Source organism: Bidens hawaiensis, unplaced genomic scaffold, assembly GCF_021521415.1.
Source record: "Bidens hawaiensis isolate Kalapana, Puna unplaced genomic scaffold, B.hawaiensis_p1.1 tig00008044_1, whole genome shotgun sequence".
In the NCBI taxonomy this organism is placed as follows: Eukaryota; Viridiplantae; Streptophyta; class Magnoliopsida; order Asterales; family Asteraceae; genus Bidens; species Bidens hawaiensis.
Window position 1 is genome coordinate 163,911 of NW_027491567.1, and position 15,291 is coordinate 179,201.

At 33.3% G+C, this 15,291-nt stretch overlaps 1 protein-coding gene and 1 pseudogene across 1 annotated transcript; one reads left to right on the forward strand and one right to left on the reverse strand.

Moving 5' to 3' along the window:
• Window positions 1-6,168: 6,168 nt before the first annotated feature.
• LOC143636782 (subtilisin-like protease SBT1.5 pseudogene) lies at window positions 6,169-8,523 on the reverse strand (annotated as a pseudogene).
• Window positions 8,524-13,331: 4,808 nt separating this feature from the next.
• Window positions 13,332-14,300, forward strand: LOC143636796 (protein MODIFYING WALL LIGNIN-1-like). Its single transcript, XM_077104296.1, has 3 exons — window positions 13,332-13,427; window positions 13,553-13,743; window positions 14,024-14,300. Exons 1-3 carry the CDS (start codon window positions 13,332-13,334, stop codon window positions 14,298-14,300), a joined length of 564 nt encoding a protein of 187 aa, XP_076960411.1.
• The last annotated feature ends 991 nt before the right edge of the window (window positions 14,301-15,291 follow it).

The following is a 15,291-nucleotide window of genomic DNA, read 5'->3' on the forward strand; positions in this document are numbered from 1 at the left end:
ATTAAACCATTCCCAATTGTGTTAAATTTGTTAAAAATTACAATGAAGTATGATTTTCCCAGGTTAAAAGGCAAAATACAATATATTAAATTAACATTTAATAGGGGGTGAGATGCGTTAAATGGATTAAGTCATTAAAATATTAACTTTGGGTGAGATGAAATGAAAGATATAAAATAAGTGATGTAATGCTTATGTGAAATTAAGAGGGATTAAAATATATCCCATAGTCTAAGAGGGATTAAAATATATCACATATTGACTAAACTAGTATTATAACATAAGTATAATAGTAATAAATTAATTAATCTAAACGGTCTTAAGAGCACATTAAATGTGTAATTCCAACACAACATAACATACTTTTTCCTCCTGTGGTTTCTGTAATACTAAGTCTCGTTAATTTGGGTGTTACCCTACCACTATTGTAACAATAAAAAAAAAAAAAAGAAAAAGTAAAAACCAACATGGATACGCTTGTGTGTACATAAGGTATTTCCATAGCCTAAAAGTATAAATTTTTGGGACTATGATTTTTATTTTCATTATTATAAATTATATATATAGTTAGCATAGAGTCATATTTAAACCCGGCCGTTGGATAAAATTCTAAGAGTGATTCTCAGCCCTCCGATAAACATATAGTGAAATTTAAATTTTGCTGTACAATAAGAATCAATATTTATCTCAGCCCTCCGATAAACTATAGAAGTTACATTAACCCAAAAATGTATGTAACTGCCCCACTACGGAAAATAAATAACCAACACCGCTCTGACTCTATTAATTTTACTTTGTTATTTTTATTGATTGGTGTCATTTGGGGATTCTACCGCTTTTTGATTGTGGTTATATATGCTTTATATTTTGTTGCAGGATATAGTTGTAGTTATGGGTTAATTGAACATCAATGTTGCTGATAGTAAGTTAACTGGTAATTTAACAGTCATGTATGCATATTGATTTATGTTAATTTATGCTTTTAGTTAGTTGATGATGGCGTTTTGGGATTCCACTTTACACTCATGCGTTTTCAGATTGGTGCATAACATCCACGTTGCCTAAATAAACTTATTATTATGTCATATTAATCGATTTTTGTTTATTTCTTGGTGAAACGGTACATAGATGAAGTTTCAAAGTTTACGTATTGAGCTTAGCTATTTGTGTGTATTTCATGGTACATAGATGAGGTTTCAAAGTTTATGTATTTAGCTTAGCTTTGGGTATATTTCATGCAGTTTCTTAGCATTTAATTTTTTATATATATATACCATCTCTTGTATAGCTGTATGGTTGAGTAGTCACAAATGATCATGTGGGTGAGTAGTCATAGATGATGGAGTTACTAAATGTGTTTCTCTTGGTTTGATCATTAGCTTTATCAAATTATCATTGATTCTATGCACGGAAGCTGTTTGATGAAATGCCCATGACTTTCCGTTTACTTGCGTTTTTATGATTATTTCATTGTTGCAGGTTAATATGAAGATGATTTTCTTACCGATTCACTCTACATTTTTTTTTTGCTTTTCGAGATTCAGAGATCCCTTTGTGTATTGCAGGTTTCATATGCTATTCTACAGTTTTTGATACCTTTTAATCATATATTAAAGATTAATTTTTTTCCCCAGTATTCTTTGCTAACATCCTAGAATGCGCCAGCTCAATCTAGAAATCCATCATTCAAATGATGAAGTTGCTTGTAAAAAAAAAAAAAACTATCAAATCTCAAACAAAAACAAAAAAAAAACAATTGAGGGTTTTGCTACATGCTTTTTTTTAAGGAAGAACAACAACCTTTCTCTATCATGAAAATGAATAATCAAATGATCATGATAGTGATAGTGGGCGATTTGAGCTTTTGATATGGAGAAGTATTCGCAAAAAAGCCAGACAACCACACGGTATGAATTACAAATTTCACATACATATGTATTCCCATTTACACATATTATGAAAAATGACTGCAAACTAATGCATTTATTAATACCAACTGACTCAAGTAACAGCAAACTTATGATAAAAAACAATGACTGCAGCAGACCGAGGTACTATGTCGACTGCAACAAATGTAACAAGAGGGCGTGCCTAGAATCCGAGGACCGCTTCTACTACGTGTGCGAAGACTACTGGGACGACTTCGGAATGAAATACATGTCCATAATTACTAAACTGTTTTTAAGGTTACACAGCTCTAGCTTGATACCTTTTAATCATACCAAAAGAAACAACTGAACCAGTCCTGTAATACTAATAGTGATAGTAATAGTAATAGTAATAGTAATAGTAATTATTATTATTATTATTATTATTATTATTATTATTATTATTATTATTATTATCACAAACCAAACCTACACTAATTTATATCATATTTTAGATGTTACTTATCATTTATATTATACCTTGATGGAAAAAAAGTTCCTGTTCATCTAAACTGTTTTTAATACTAATTGTCTATCCTACATATCTTATGGCATTTTGTGTAAGGCCAAACACATATTTTCTTTCTTTATTTGAATACCTACGTTAACTAGAGTTTGAGTAAGGGTGTAATTTAGGAGTAGAATTAAAGATTATATGAGTTGTCATTCTAAAATAAAATTATAAGTTCTTATAACTCAATTTTTGGTTTTGGTGATTGAAATCATATTACCATCTTAATGATGAATACACTTTTGGCATTATAGATCTTATGATTTGTACCATGTCTTGTACTTTTCTAACTGAAATATTGTATAGGTAAAGTAACTGTTGTGCATAGTGCATACACTTTTAACAATTATCAATAACTGATCAGCTAGATGTCTTTAATAACTCTCAGATTTTGAATGATATTAAGTCAGAAATCTAGTGTAGCGTTCATCTTGTGATAGATTAATTTGCTGAATGCGGTTCACGATTTTTGAAATCCTCTAAAAGAAAATTTTTCGCTTGCCTCTTTATAAACATATACTGTTTTGTTTAGAATGCAAAGAGAAAAAAATCCTTATGTGATTATGACATTAATATATCGTGCGCTATAATTGGCGGATCTAGCTGAAGATAGAGATCCTAATTTGCGAATAATTTCTTTGCTCAAATATAAATTTTACTTGATTGTAAACTAGTATCAGATTGTGCTTGCACGGTTAAACCTAATGTTCTATATGAATTATTAAGATTATATAAAAAAATTTCATTTAGACTTTATCATAATATTTAGGATGTTTGTTTTTATAGGGTTTTTAGGCTGAACAGGACACCGATTAAGTTTATGCTCAAATCACATTACTCCCATGGAAGGATGTAAGAATTTTGATGAATTTTACCTTTAAATAACAAGTTGTTTTTCCTAATTATAATGTAAAATATGCAGCAAAGTGATCTGAAGAGTCTGGACTAATTTCCCACTCATGGTGGGCTCTCGGTGCTCCGAAAGCACACAAACGAGTTCGTACCTGCTTTCGTAAATTAGTTGTTCAGTTTTCTTCCTTTTCTTAACAAGTAATGGATTAGCTTTTGATAAAAAAAATCAATAACTATATGATCACACATAGTTTATAGTCCTTATCAACTATATTAGCTTTTGACTAACATCCATCAGTTTTTTTTTATATATATTTTGATTGATTCTTATTTACTTTCAAATGCTTTTTCTTTATCAGGATACGCTGTCGAAATTAATATTCTTCTACCTTCAGGCTTATGCCAGCAAAAACGGGCAAGAGTTGATTGGCCGAGCTACTTACATGCTCTATAAAAGGGTAATCTTGGTAAGATTCTAATTAGTTTTTATATTTTTGAATAATTGTTCCCAACATTGGTTCCTAACTTCGTTTTGTTTTGCTTATTTGCAATATATAATAAATTGGGAATCTTAAATCATGATGAACATTTAAAAGAGGTGCACATTCCTGCTAGGGTTGAGCAGAAAACCAAATTAACCAAACCGAAACTGAATTAACCGAAACACCCAAACCCAAGCATTAACCGATGGTTATTTTTTTTTTTAAAAAACGGTTTTGGTTCGGTACTTCGGCTATCTATTTTTAAAAACCGAACAAAATAGATTAACCGAAAAAAGACTGGGACTAAACTTTGAAGACGAATAAGGTGATGAATGAAGATTGAGACTAAACTTTTTATATTTTTTTTATTAAGTACTTTGTTGAATTTTAAACTCTACTACTCTAGCAACTTTGTATTTGTATGGTTCCACATAACACGCTCATATTTTTGTTTTTTGAACTCAATATATATGTGTAATACACTCTTGCAAGCTTAAAATCTTTTGATTTTTTTTGCATTGTCTACACTGAATTAAAAAAAATGAAAAGAAAAAACTGAGAAATAACCGAACTGAAACCGAAAATAACCGAAAACCGATCGGTTGGTATACTAACTAAAATAACTGATGACTTCGGTTTGGGTTTTGGTTTTGCCTAATAACCGAACCAAACCGTGCTCGACCCAGATTCTTGGCACCGGGGTTACCTTTAAAGTTATTATCATATGCTTATAAAATTGACATCTAAATGAGACTTAATATATATTTTTTTTCCAGTAGGAATGAGAGGTCATTCTAGAAGAGTGGGCAGACCCAAGGATTAACTGCTTTTGTCAGGGAATTTGTTTATAATGAAAACTTTGATGATGCATGATTTCACACCACCAATTACATTAGGATATTATCATTTGAGTCTGGTGGCCCTAAAGGGTAGGTTGTTATTACATAATGTATAGTCATGATGTTCTGATCTTAATAAAATGGCGCGTAAAACATATTTTTTCTTGGTTGCTTTCATAGATTTTACTGACTGTAACGCATTGAATAAGGCGAATGAATTTGGTGGAACTGAAGTTAATGGAGGAAACATTAGTGTGGAGGAAGCAAAGCCCAAGGTGTGAATGTGATGGAGGAGGCTCTGGATGTGGTGGAGGTTGTGGTGGCAGGAGTCACTGAATAGGTAGGTTTGGTGGCAGAGATGGTGGTGGTGGCAGGATTAGTGGTGGCAGTGATGGAGGACCTTTGTGATTAGGACATTTAAAATTCTCCAGGAAATTTGCCATTGTATTTAAAAGAAAAGGTGGGAAACGGGAAACCTCTAATCTAACTGCATTCATAAATGGCCTTTTTTTGGTTTTAAATGAGTCTATTTTAAGTCTGTCCATATGTGATATTTGACCTCGCGTAAATAAAATGCTCTGGTTTGCAGGACATAATGTTAAATTTTTATTCATATACATTTTCGATTTAATAACTGGTATATGTTGATTAAGAATAATAATACCTATATACCTAACATGCTTAAACGTGTGTGTGAGTGAAAGAAAATTTTCTCAATTTTGCCATCTAAAAATACCTCTTTGCTAAAAAAGTTGAATATGATCAAGCAATGCTTCTTACTCTTTATCGTCTACAAATGTTTTGTATTTCCATTTATTAACCTTATGCAAGATTGCAAGCTACCAAATTCACATACATATAAAACTTCATACTCAAGGTCACTATGGAAGTTAAACCAAAGTTACATTTGTTGCTTTATAAATCACAAACCAAAGTTACATTTGTTGCATGAGCCACAGTGCTACGATTTTGACAACAAAGGGAAACACCGGTTCACATTTTTTGGAAAGTGAAAATATTATAGCAACATAAATAAAATTATATTCCGAACAAATCGTTTGAAAATTAGAGCACCACATAAACAATCGTAACGGGAAAATATGTTCACTTTGTCTAGAAACATAATAAGTAGTTGTTTATTATCTTTTTTGTTTTTGTTTGTTTTTTGGAATTTATCTTTTAATTTACTTAAATTTTATTAGCCATTTTAAAGAATTTTTTAAGTGCTCTCTCCACCCTTTTCATTTTAGGTAAATGAGCTTTTGATTTATTTTGCAGGTATTTTAATTTTCTTTCTTTACATTTTAATATTCCCATTTTTTTATCTTAATATTCTCACATGTAATAGTTACGTATTTTGGACGTTTACAACTTTTCTTATTCGTTTGTTTCGCAAGTCAAGATTACCATTTTTGATAAGCATTTTTTAGTAAATGTGTCAGATATAACCTCACCATTTTAGAATGTAGTCGCACATTCTCGTATTAATATTCACGTCCACCAGACGGGTAAAGTACTAGTTTATAACGAAACACTTAGTTCACGGACAGATCTAAAACCTATAATTTATAACAAATGTTGGTGCACAACAACTATAGGCAACGCCACATTATGCTTCCCATCAGTCCAAATCAACTTACCCAATTGTGTCTCCATACTCCCCCATGAGCCAATTCCCTTATCCGAGAAGATTTTAACTCTGTAACTTTGTTTCTCACCTTTTGCAGTGAACCTCATTGTTTCTGGCTCTACTGTTACATTGGCTCCTTTTGGGCTTGTTACAATTGCATTGTAGTTTGATACACCTTCGCCTATGTAAGTTATGGTTCTCGTGACCACAACTTCTGGCACTGATGAACCTCTCGAACCATATGCGATAGATATAGACGGATAATTGATGTTCCACGGCTTATTATGCTTCCGATTGCACTTAACTGGTTTTGATGAAAACTGTTTAAGAGCTTTAGTTGAGTAGTTCACTGCGCATAGAAATCGGAGGTAATCTTTCACTGTTATATCATATACCAACCCTGGATCGACGGCTTTTTCAGGGTCTATATGGCCTGCACCCGTGCTCCATACACTTGACTCGTTGTATGCTTGTTCGTCTAGCAATGGCTTTTGTTCTGAATCATTCATATAGGATGTAGTCATCATTGCCGACCTAATCATGCCTGGAGACCAATCTGGGTGGGCACCTTTTAGTAAGGCGGCTAAACCCGACACATGAGGGCATGACATTGAAGTCCCGGATAGTATGTTAAACCCTGACCGTCGAGTGTCAGATGGTAATTCGCTCGGTGGAACATCATCAGGCCATGCTGCTAGGATGTCCACACCAGGTGCTATTACATCAGGCTTGAGTAAATAAACAGAATCAGCACTCGGTCCTCTGGATGAGAAAGATGCAACAACTGGTGCGGGTTTAACTCTGTTTTGAGTCCCGTGAATCGCAATCTTAGCCATGGGATTTTTTGTAGAGTTCATATACTCATGGAGTTTATTACGGGCAGACTCGGTTATCAGCAAACCGGGAATCGTATACGAGTCTGATACAATCCTTCGCCTTGTGGAGCCACGTTGGCCACGATCACCCCGATGCCACCCGCATCCTTCACCACTTCCCCTTTCTTGACTCGAGCCGTACCTCCTCGGTCACAAATCACAATCTTTCCCTTCACCAGTTCTTTATTAAGTGTTCCGGGCATGCAAAGGGCGGATTTAGAGTTTCTGAATTTGCCATCAAATGCATTTCTTCCCAAAATTAAAGGAGACAATTTCATGGGTGGATTATTTTCCCATCTTCCACTAGAAACAGATGCGCCGGTGATAACCGTACCATCTTCCAGAATCAAATCTGCAGGAAACCTTCTGTCAATTGTGCTCTCACCGACTGTTGTGATCCATGGTGCACTGTTTATCACCGTCATCTCATCTGGACCACCATTCCCAGCCGAAGCTGAAACAAGAACCCCTTTTTTCATCGCACCAAAAGCCCCAATTGCTGTAGGATCAAGGTGATATGGTCTACTCGCGGAGCCACCAACCGATATGGAAATGACATGAACTCCATCTTCAACCGCCTTATCTAGACCCGCGAGTATGTCCGACTCCTGACAATTCTCGCCCCAACAAATCTTATACGCAGCGATTCTAGCTTTTGGTGCCACTCCAACGGCTGCTGCATTAGCAAAACCAAAAAGAGATGCATTCTGAACCATTCTTCCGGCTGCAATCGACGCTGTGTGAGTCCCATGGCCGTTGGTGTCTCGGCAAGATTTAACATTTGTGGATTTGTTGATAATTTGGTCGATGCTTGCCTCATATCCAGCTGTAAAATACCTGGCTCCGATTAGTTTCTTGTTACAAAGATCTTTTGTGAATTTTTCGCCTTCCGTACATTCTCCTCTCCATCCTGACGGAATTGGACCAAGATCTTGATCATGAAAGCTAGGTGCCTCAGGTGAAATCCCGGTGTCCAGGATGCCGATGATGACATTAGACCCGTAATCAGACTCCTTCAAGATGCTAATAGGTTCCTTATTAACAAGCCCCATAAATTCAACTGATCGAGTTGTATGAAGATGACGAATTTCATCTGGTAAAACCGCCATAACCCCTGGCTGTTGTTGAAGTTCTTCGGCCTCTTGAGGACTTAATCTGGCTGCAAAACCATGGAAAACATTTTTGTAAACATGAATTGGATCTTGATCAGTAAGTTTTTCAGAATTCAACTTCCTTGAATTCAAGCTTGCAAGAGTTGCTTGATACCATCGCTCAATATCAATGAAAACGGATGGTTTGAATTCGTTTTGGATCCGTACAATGAAGGTTTGAGTATTATCGAGAAGTGCGGAATTTGGAATGGAATAGCAGATGATTATGCAACTCAATAACCGAAATTCACCCATGGAGATTGAGGGAGAAGATATATAACTGAAGCTATTTGTTTCATTATTTATAGCCCATGTTTACATTCATAAGGTGGAGGAAAGCATGAACTAGTTTTGGGAAAACATAAATAATGTGAGTGTGGACGATGATAAGGCAATGCTGGTCATATCTATTTTAAGCATGATGATTGTGAGATTGATTAGCTGGATCAAGCTCTGATATTGTCAAAAAATGGGTTAAACATGACCTATGCTTTTATAAGAATTTGCCGCAAAGGACCAAAATAGCCGCAAAAGTGATGAAGCATTATGTATGATGTTTCAACTCTTGTCCCCTTTACAAACGTCAGCTTGGCTTTTGCATGTTTTTCAGTAAAATCATTTTGAGAAAATAAAACAAATAGGAATGGTAACTAACAGAATACATTACATTACATTACATTACATTAGGGGGCGTTTGGTTTGTGGGATTTCTTTTAAAGAAATTAGAATTGGAATTGAAAATAGAAAAGAATGCTTGAAAAATCTATAATGTATTATGTTCGTAAACTTGTGAATGAAATTAAAATGTTTCTCCTATCCTCTCAAGTCACCCGACCTAGGCGCACCCACTCCACGTTACCCCCCAACACCACCCACAAAACAAAAAAAAATCAAAATGTTAGGATGTGGTATGATTTAATTTTAGCAAAAAATAAATTATTATTATTACTATCTTTTTTGGTATGTGCTAGCATTAAATCATTCCATCAGTTTTTATTAACTTTCCTTTTATAATTGGAAAAATATATAAATTCCACTCAAGTGTGATTTCACTGTTAAATTCCGATTAGAGGTACTTGGAAATCAATATTATTCTAAAATAACACTTGGAAAGGAAAGGTTTTCAAGCCTTCTCATTTCTTTGGGAAGATTTTCAAACAAAAACGTTTCTCGATTAATTTGATGACTGATGTGAAGGCTTTTGGTTGAAAAAAAGAAGCTAAGGGCTTTTATCAGTTCTTTTTGTTTGTGATGCAAATTTTATTTTGTCAGTTTACTTAGCTTTATAAGTTATATGTTCGTTGTTGGTTGTTGCTTGTAGTTTGCTTTGGGCTTCTCATCGTACTTTTCTGGGTTTTTCTCTTCTTACTTGAGGATGCTCTTTGCCCTTTCACCGAATTTATCCTTTCGTTATGTCAAAGCCAATGAGGCAATGACACCTGAACATGATATCGCCATATATTTACAAATTTAATATCATGATTAACGACAAAATGTAGTCGCGCCTCTAATGCCCAATCTATCGTAGTATTTAGGATCTCAAATTAATTGATCGTCAAAATACGTACAAGATCAACTTTATGACGTCTAATAGACACATTGCTACTTATTATGAATGCATATTGACGTGTCACAACGTGTAACAAATTGGTGGCACCTATACCTTGCAATATGCTTCACTACTGAGTAACTACCTTTCTATTAATGTTGATATTCACCTCCTTTTTTTTAAAAAAATTTCATCATTTGCGCAGATGCCTGCATCGTTTTAGGCAAGGAAAGCTATTTATACGTTTGTTTATATTGGAAATTTGTGTTCTTTTCTTTTTTTTTTTTTAGATGTCAATCATCATCATTTGCTCACGTCGGTTTGTATGAACATGAATTATGATTTTACACTATGAATAAAATTTGATCTTTGATTCTTATTTCTAATTCACCTTTAATTAATATCAGCCTCGTAAAAAACATTATTGGCTTATTAAATTCATTATTCATGTATTAATTATTATTATTAGTTTTAATAATGCATTTAGGTGCCAACTCATTTTTGTATTATCAATTTGTATAAAATTGTTGCTTGACATAGGGTGTATAACAGTAACTATAAAAATATCATAATAGTATTATAGGAAAACAATCAAAGTCTGGCCCATAAAATTGACAAACTAACCTTTTTAACTTTATTGGTTTTAAAAAAATGGCCATGGCTGAAAACTACAATTTGTTAAGCCAAAATTAAAATCTATGTTAAGGAACATTTGTGATGATCGAGCATAAATCATGTATATAGTTGTATTAATTTGTAGTTTTTAATTAGCTTTTTCGTTATAACAATGATACTTCAAGCTTGCTTTTGTATTTCATGTCATAGAGCATTAACGATACTAATTAGAAACTTGTACATGAATGCTTTGAAGTCTCGGGAAAATCTCGTTCAATACATGCGATTCAAGCTTAAAATAATAATAATAATAATACTTAATTCATTTAATTATTTTGAAAAATTGTTAATAGGAAGTCTATCAAATGCAATTATGGTCTTTAACATAGTGGGCCCACTAAGGAGGTTGACGGAACGATGATGATTGAGAAGTAAAAGAAGACTAGAGGACATGACACAAATAACGTTGGGTTGGAAATCAATATCAAATGGGCCGATAAAAAGTCGGTTGCAAGGAATTTAAAATAAGTTACACAAAACATAGAACAAGAGGCCAACAGAGTTTAGATGGCAGTAGAGTTTTGACACAAGAAAGGCTAACCCTCTCGTAATCGCTTTTGACACAAGGAGGCCAACTGACTTTCGGTTGAACGATTTGTGTCATGATGTAGAGCAAGGCTAACCCTCTGGTAATCACTTTTGGTGTAGGGGTTGTATAGCCCCGGCCTATGGGCCAGCCAAAAAGTCAACAGATTTGGGCCTCCAGTATTTCTAAGCCTGCAATTTTATATAGGTTATGTACTGCATCTTTTAAAACCGGGCTTTTTTTATTAAAAACTTGTGCATGGGCCACAAGTTAAGCATGAGGCACATGCTATTAATGATTCATCCTTGTATTATGGTACCTATAATAGAAAAAACAAAATAAAAATAAGGACAGAAGCTAATGGCAGTCGATGGTCAGAATCTTATATTATATATAGTTATATTTTTATAATGTCAAATACAATTCGAAAGTTTGAATCAGGTCAATCTAAAATGTTAAAGAAACAAAAGAATTTTAACTTCGCCAATTATAAACTTATTAGTTTATTATTGTCAGTCCCAACCCAGGGAAAAGGAGGACGATTTACATCAAATGGATTTTTCAAAAAGGCTTAACATTTTAGTTCGCTTTTAGCCTCCATGAACGTTGAGACGGCCCTGAGTTTGTATAAACTAATGGTTGTTGTGACTTCTGTCTATGATTTGATTAAGTTTTAATATAATCATTCAGTTAATCCAACTTTTAATCATAAGAATTTTTGGCTTTCTATCAAAATTAAGTTTTATACTTTTTAGTATTATGATTTCTTATATTTGTTTATATATAAATATCTACACACTTTTTATTTTTAATAAATATAATTTTTTCGAAACAGGCGCTTCTATGCAAGTGTACATTTTTAATAAATAAAAACCAAGACGGCATTCCCATTTTGATGGGCTTGCTAAGTGATTAAAATATTAAATAATTGTTTCAAACTCTATAGAGTATAAAAATTTAGTTACTCGAAAAAAAATACAAACAAAGGAATAAAATTAATAAACAGATTTTCAAAAACCCTCCGTCATTTATAAAGTAAAAAAAAACAATATAAAATAAACATATGCTCTTTTTACTCCCGAGAAATAAAAGCAGAAAGTTAAGTTTTCTAAATTATTTATAGTTAGTAGATGTGTAGAGTTAAAATGAAACTTAAAAAAATATATATTCTGTTTTTTAAAGCCTATATATTATTACGGCTATAAAAAGTAAGAATAAAAGTATTCAAATACAAATAAATAATTATACAGTTGCATAAAAGCCCTAGTTTCATAAAAAAATATTTTAAAAAAATAAAAATGTATGTATTTATATATAAACAAGTATAATAAACCATAATAGTTAGAAAATAATAAAAAGTATAAACCTTATATTTAGTAAAAAAAAAAGAAATATTCATATGAATTAAAAGTTTGTGAAAATATAAAAAAGCCCCTTAAAGTTGTATTAACTAATGGTTGGTGGATGACGTTAGCGGTTTGGACTAAAACTGATAGTTAATTGAAACAATTGTACCATAAAAGCTTAAAATAAACTATTTGACCAAAATTGATAATTTTAAGAAACCACAGGGATTATAACCGAAGTTCTCTCAATTACTAATAAGCATAAAAGATAAGTTTGGTGCCGCAAAGTCCCTATTGGGCCACTTTGCAGCGCCTTATTGGTCCGCGACATTTTTCTGGTACCGGTATTGTAATGAACGTAACAAAAATTGATCAAACTTACCTCAACTTACCACCTCAACGCTCGGGACCGACAACGCTTGAGTTTTGTCACTGTCCGGGTTTCACCAACATGCCCGGCGCGTCGCGCCGGGTAATAGTACTAGTTCTATATAAACAAATTTTAGAAAGTTATATATTAATTACAAAAATTAACCAAACGTCAAGGTTTTCTATCAAATTTGATAACCAATACTCAAGGAAGAAGATGAATTTTTAGTGCTCATTTAGCACATAATCCAATAAATTATTTTTTGTTTAAGTTTATACTATGACCCATCAATTAAAAAGTTTTAGTTCCGCCATTAGTTTTGTATTAACAATGAAATATAAATACATTGTTATAGGTTCTGCTGGAAATTCAAATACGTTGCTCCTAAAGTTTGAATTAACCAAGTATTTTGTTGTAACAAGAAAATAAAAAGTTTTCTTTTTCATGTCTTTGATATGAACTCGCGTACATGTCAATCAAAGTTCCAAGCGAACTTTATGGTAACATCCATCTATATATACGTGCACTTTTAGTCTCAAGCTTTCTTCATCCACAGGCTTCTTCACATAAACTCCACAGGCCACACACAACTCCGAGATGGAGAGCAGATCGGTAGGTTCCTGTGTACTTGTGGCAAGCCTCGGAATAATATCTGCGGCCACCGGTTTTGCAGCTGAGGCCACCAGGGTTAAGGTAACAAACACTATCAAAGTTTTAAAGAATAGAAAATATATTTCCTTTAATTAATATGAAACTAAACAAGTATTTTAGTTTTTATTTTTTAACAATGTAAACGGTGTGGGCATATATGCATGCAGGATTCGGATGTTTATATTGAGGGTGATTCATGTTTTTATCCAAGTAGTCCAGCTCTTTCCCTAGGAATCATAGCAGCCGTGTTTGCAATCGTTACACGAATTTACATAACCGTCACCTTTGGTGGAAGTACTTGTTGTCGTAGCGACCCTAATTTGACTCCAATTTCGAAATTTCTTTATGTATTGTCATGGTATTGACAACCACCTCATTGTTTTTATTAAGGGAAAGTCACCAAAATAGCCAATTTGATCAATATAATTAACAAAATAGTCTTGACTTTTTAAAATTCCTGATCAGTCATGGGGTGACAAATTTCCGTCTGGAGTTATTTTCTTAATTGAAAGAACAAAAAAGTCAAGAGCCATTTAATCAATGATCAAAATGGCTAGTCTAGCAGTTTTTACAGTGGTAATTTGCCATGATTATTGTTACATTTGAAAATAGTACAAAGTTTTTTGTTTAACATTCAGGGTAGCTTCGGTTATTGCCGTGGTTCTATTGCTGGCAGCTGCAGGAATCAACAATGAAACAGATGAACAGTTTGATTCATATGGTTACATTACATGTTATGTTGTGAAGCCCGGAATCTATGCATCAGGAGCTATTTTAGCTCTTTTAAGTGCGATTTTTGGGATTGCTGCTTATGTCACCTTAATTTCATCCAGAGAAGAAAATCCCACAAGTCCTCCAATTGCAATCCCATCGGCATCTACTACAGAGCAAGATCTAGAGAAGAGTTCTGGCTAATCATAACTCTCTTCGACTAATGGTTTATTGATTATTTTAGAACCGGTTTTTTATTGTTTGCGTGTTATGATGATTCTATTCATCTATTGTATGTAACACATGAGGATAAAGAATAAAGATTTAAACTGGGGTGTTCCTTGATCAGTGGTTTTGGATTCCTAGTTTTTGCAATTGAGTTCTTCGATATTTTAAGTTAACAGATTAACCTTTTAATTTGTTGCTTCGTTTACTATGCTCTACAACTAGCATGTTCATCACATTGAGTAAGAAGATTGTAAAGACTAAAGACGATTGAATCCACATGCATGATGCATCCAACGAATATAAGTGAACATGGTCAATTGTCATATCTTGAAGCAATGTCCTTCCAACAATTAGAAAGTCCGTTTGGTAAGATTTATATTTTTTTCCTAGTTGCGTGTATAATTAAAGAAATGGTCTTTCATTTGAAAATAAATAAAAACAGGAATAATGCCGTTAGAAGCGCATGTCAAATGGCAATCAAGTAACTCATACGATTATTAGTCAAAAGCTTTGGAACCAAAGGGTTCTAAATCTTTCAAGGTTTACAATGATTATTCAAAATCCCAAAAAAAAAACACAACTTTGACCAACTAAACATTAATGATAACCCTATTTATATTAAAATGGGAAGAGATAAACTTGGAAACAAAAGAAATATAAATTAATAAAAGATAAAGCAACAAATAAAAGATTCTCGTTATGCTCCTGTGTCATCCTCCTCATCTTCGAAAAAAAACTCGTCCTCGAGTTTTGTCACCAAACCAAAATAGCCACCTGAATCGAAGGAAACATCGAGTCGTTCTTGTTTGTTATCTACTTGACCCGCCCAAATCGTTTATTATTTTCGACTTTTGAACTATATGCTTTATTTTGTGAACCAACCTCATGCACACATGTGGTTTGGAAGTTAATTCTACCCTTGTTTGACCTGCATAATTAATTCTATCTTTACTCCATTTAAATCATT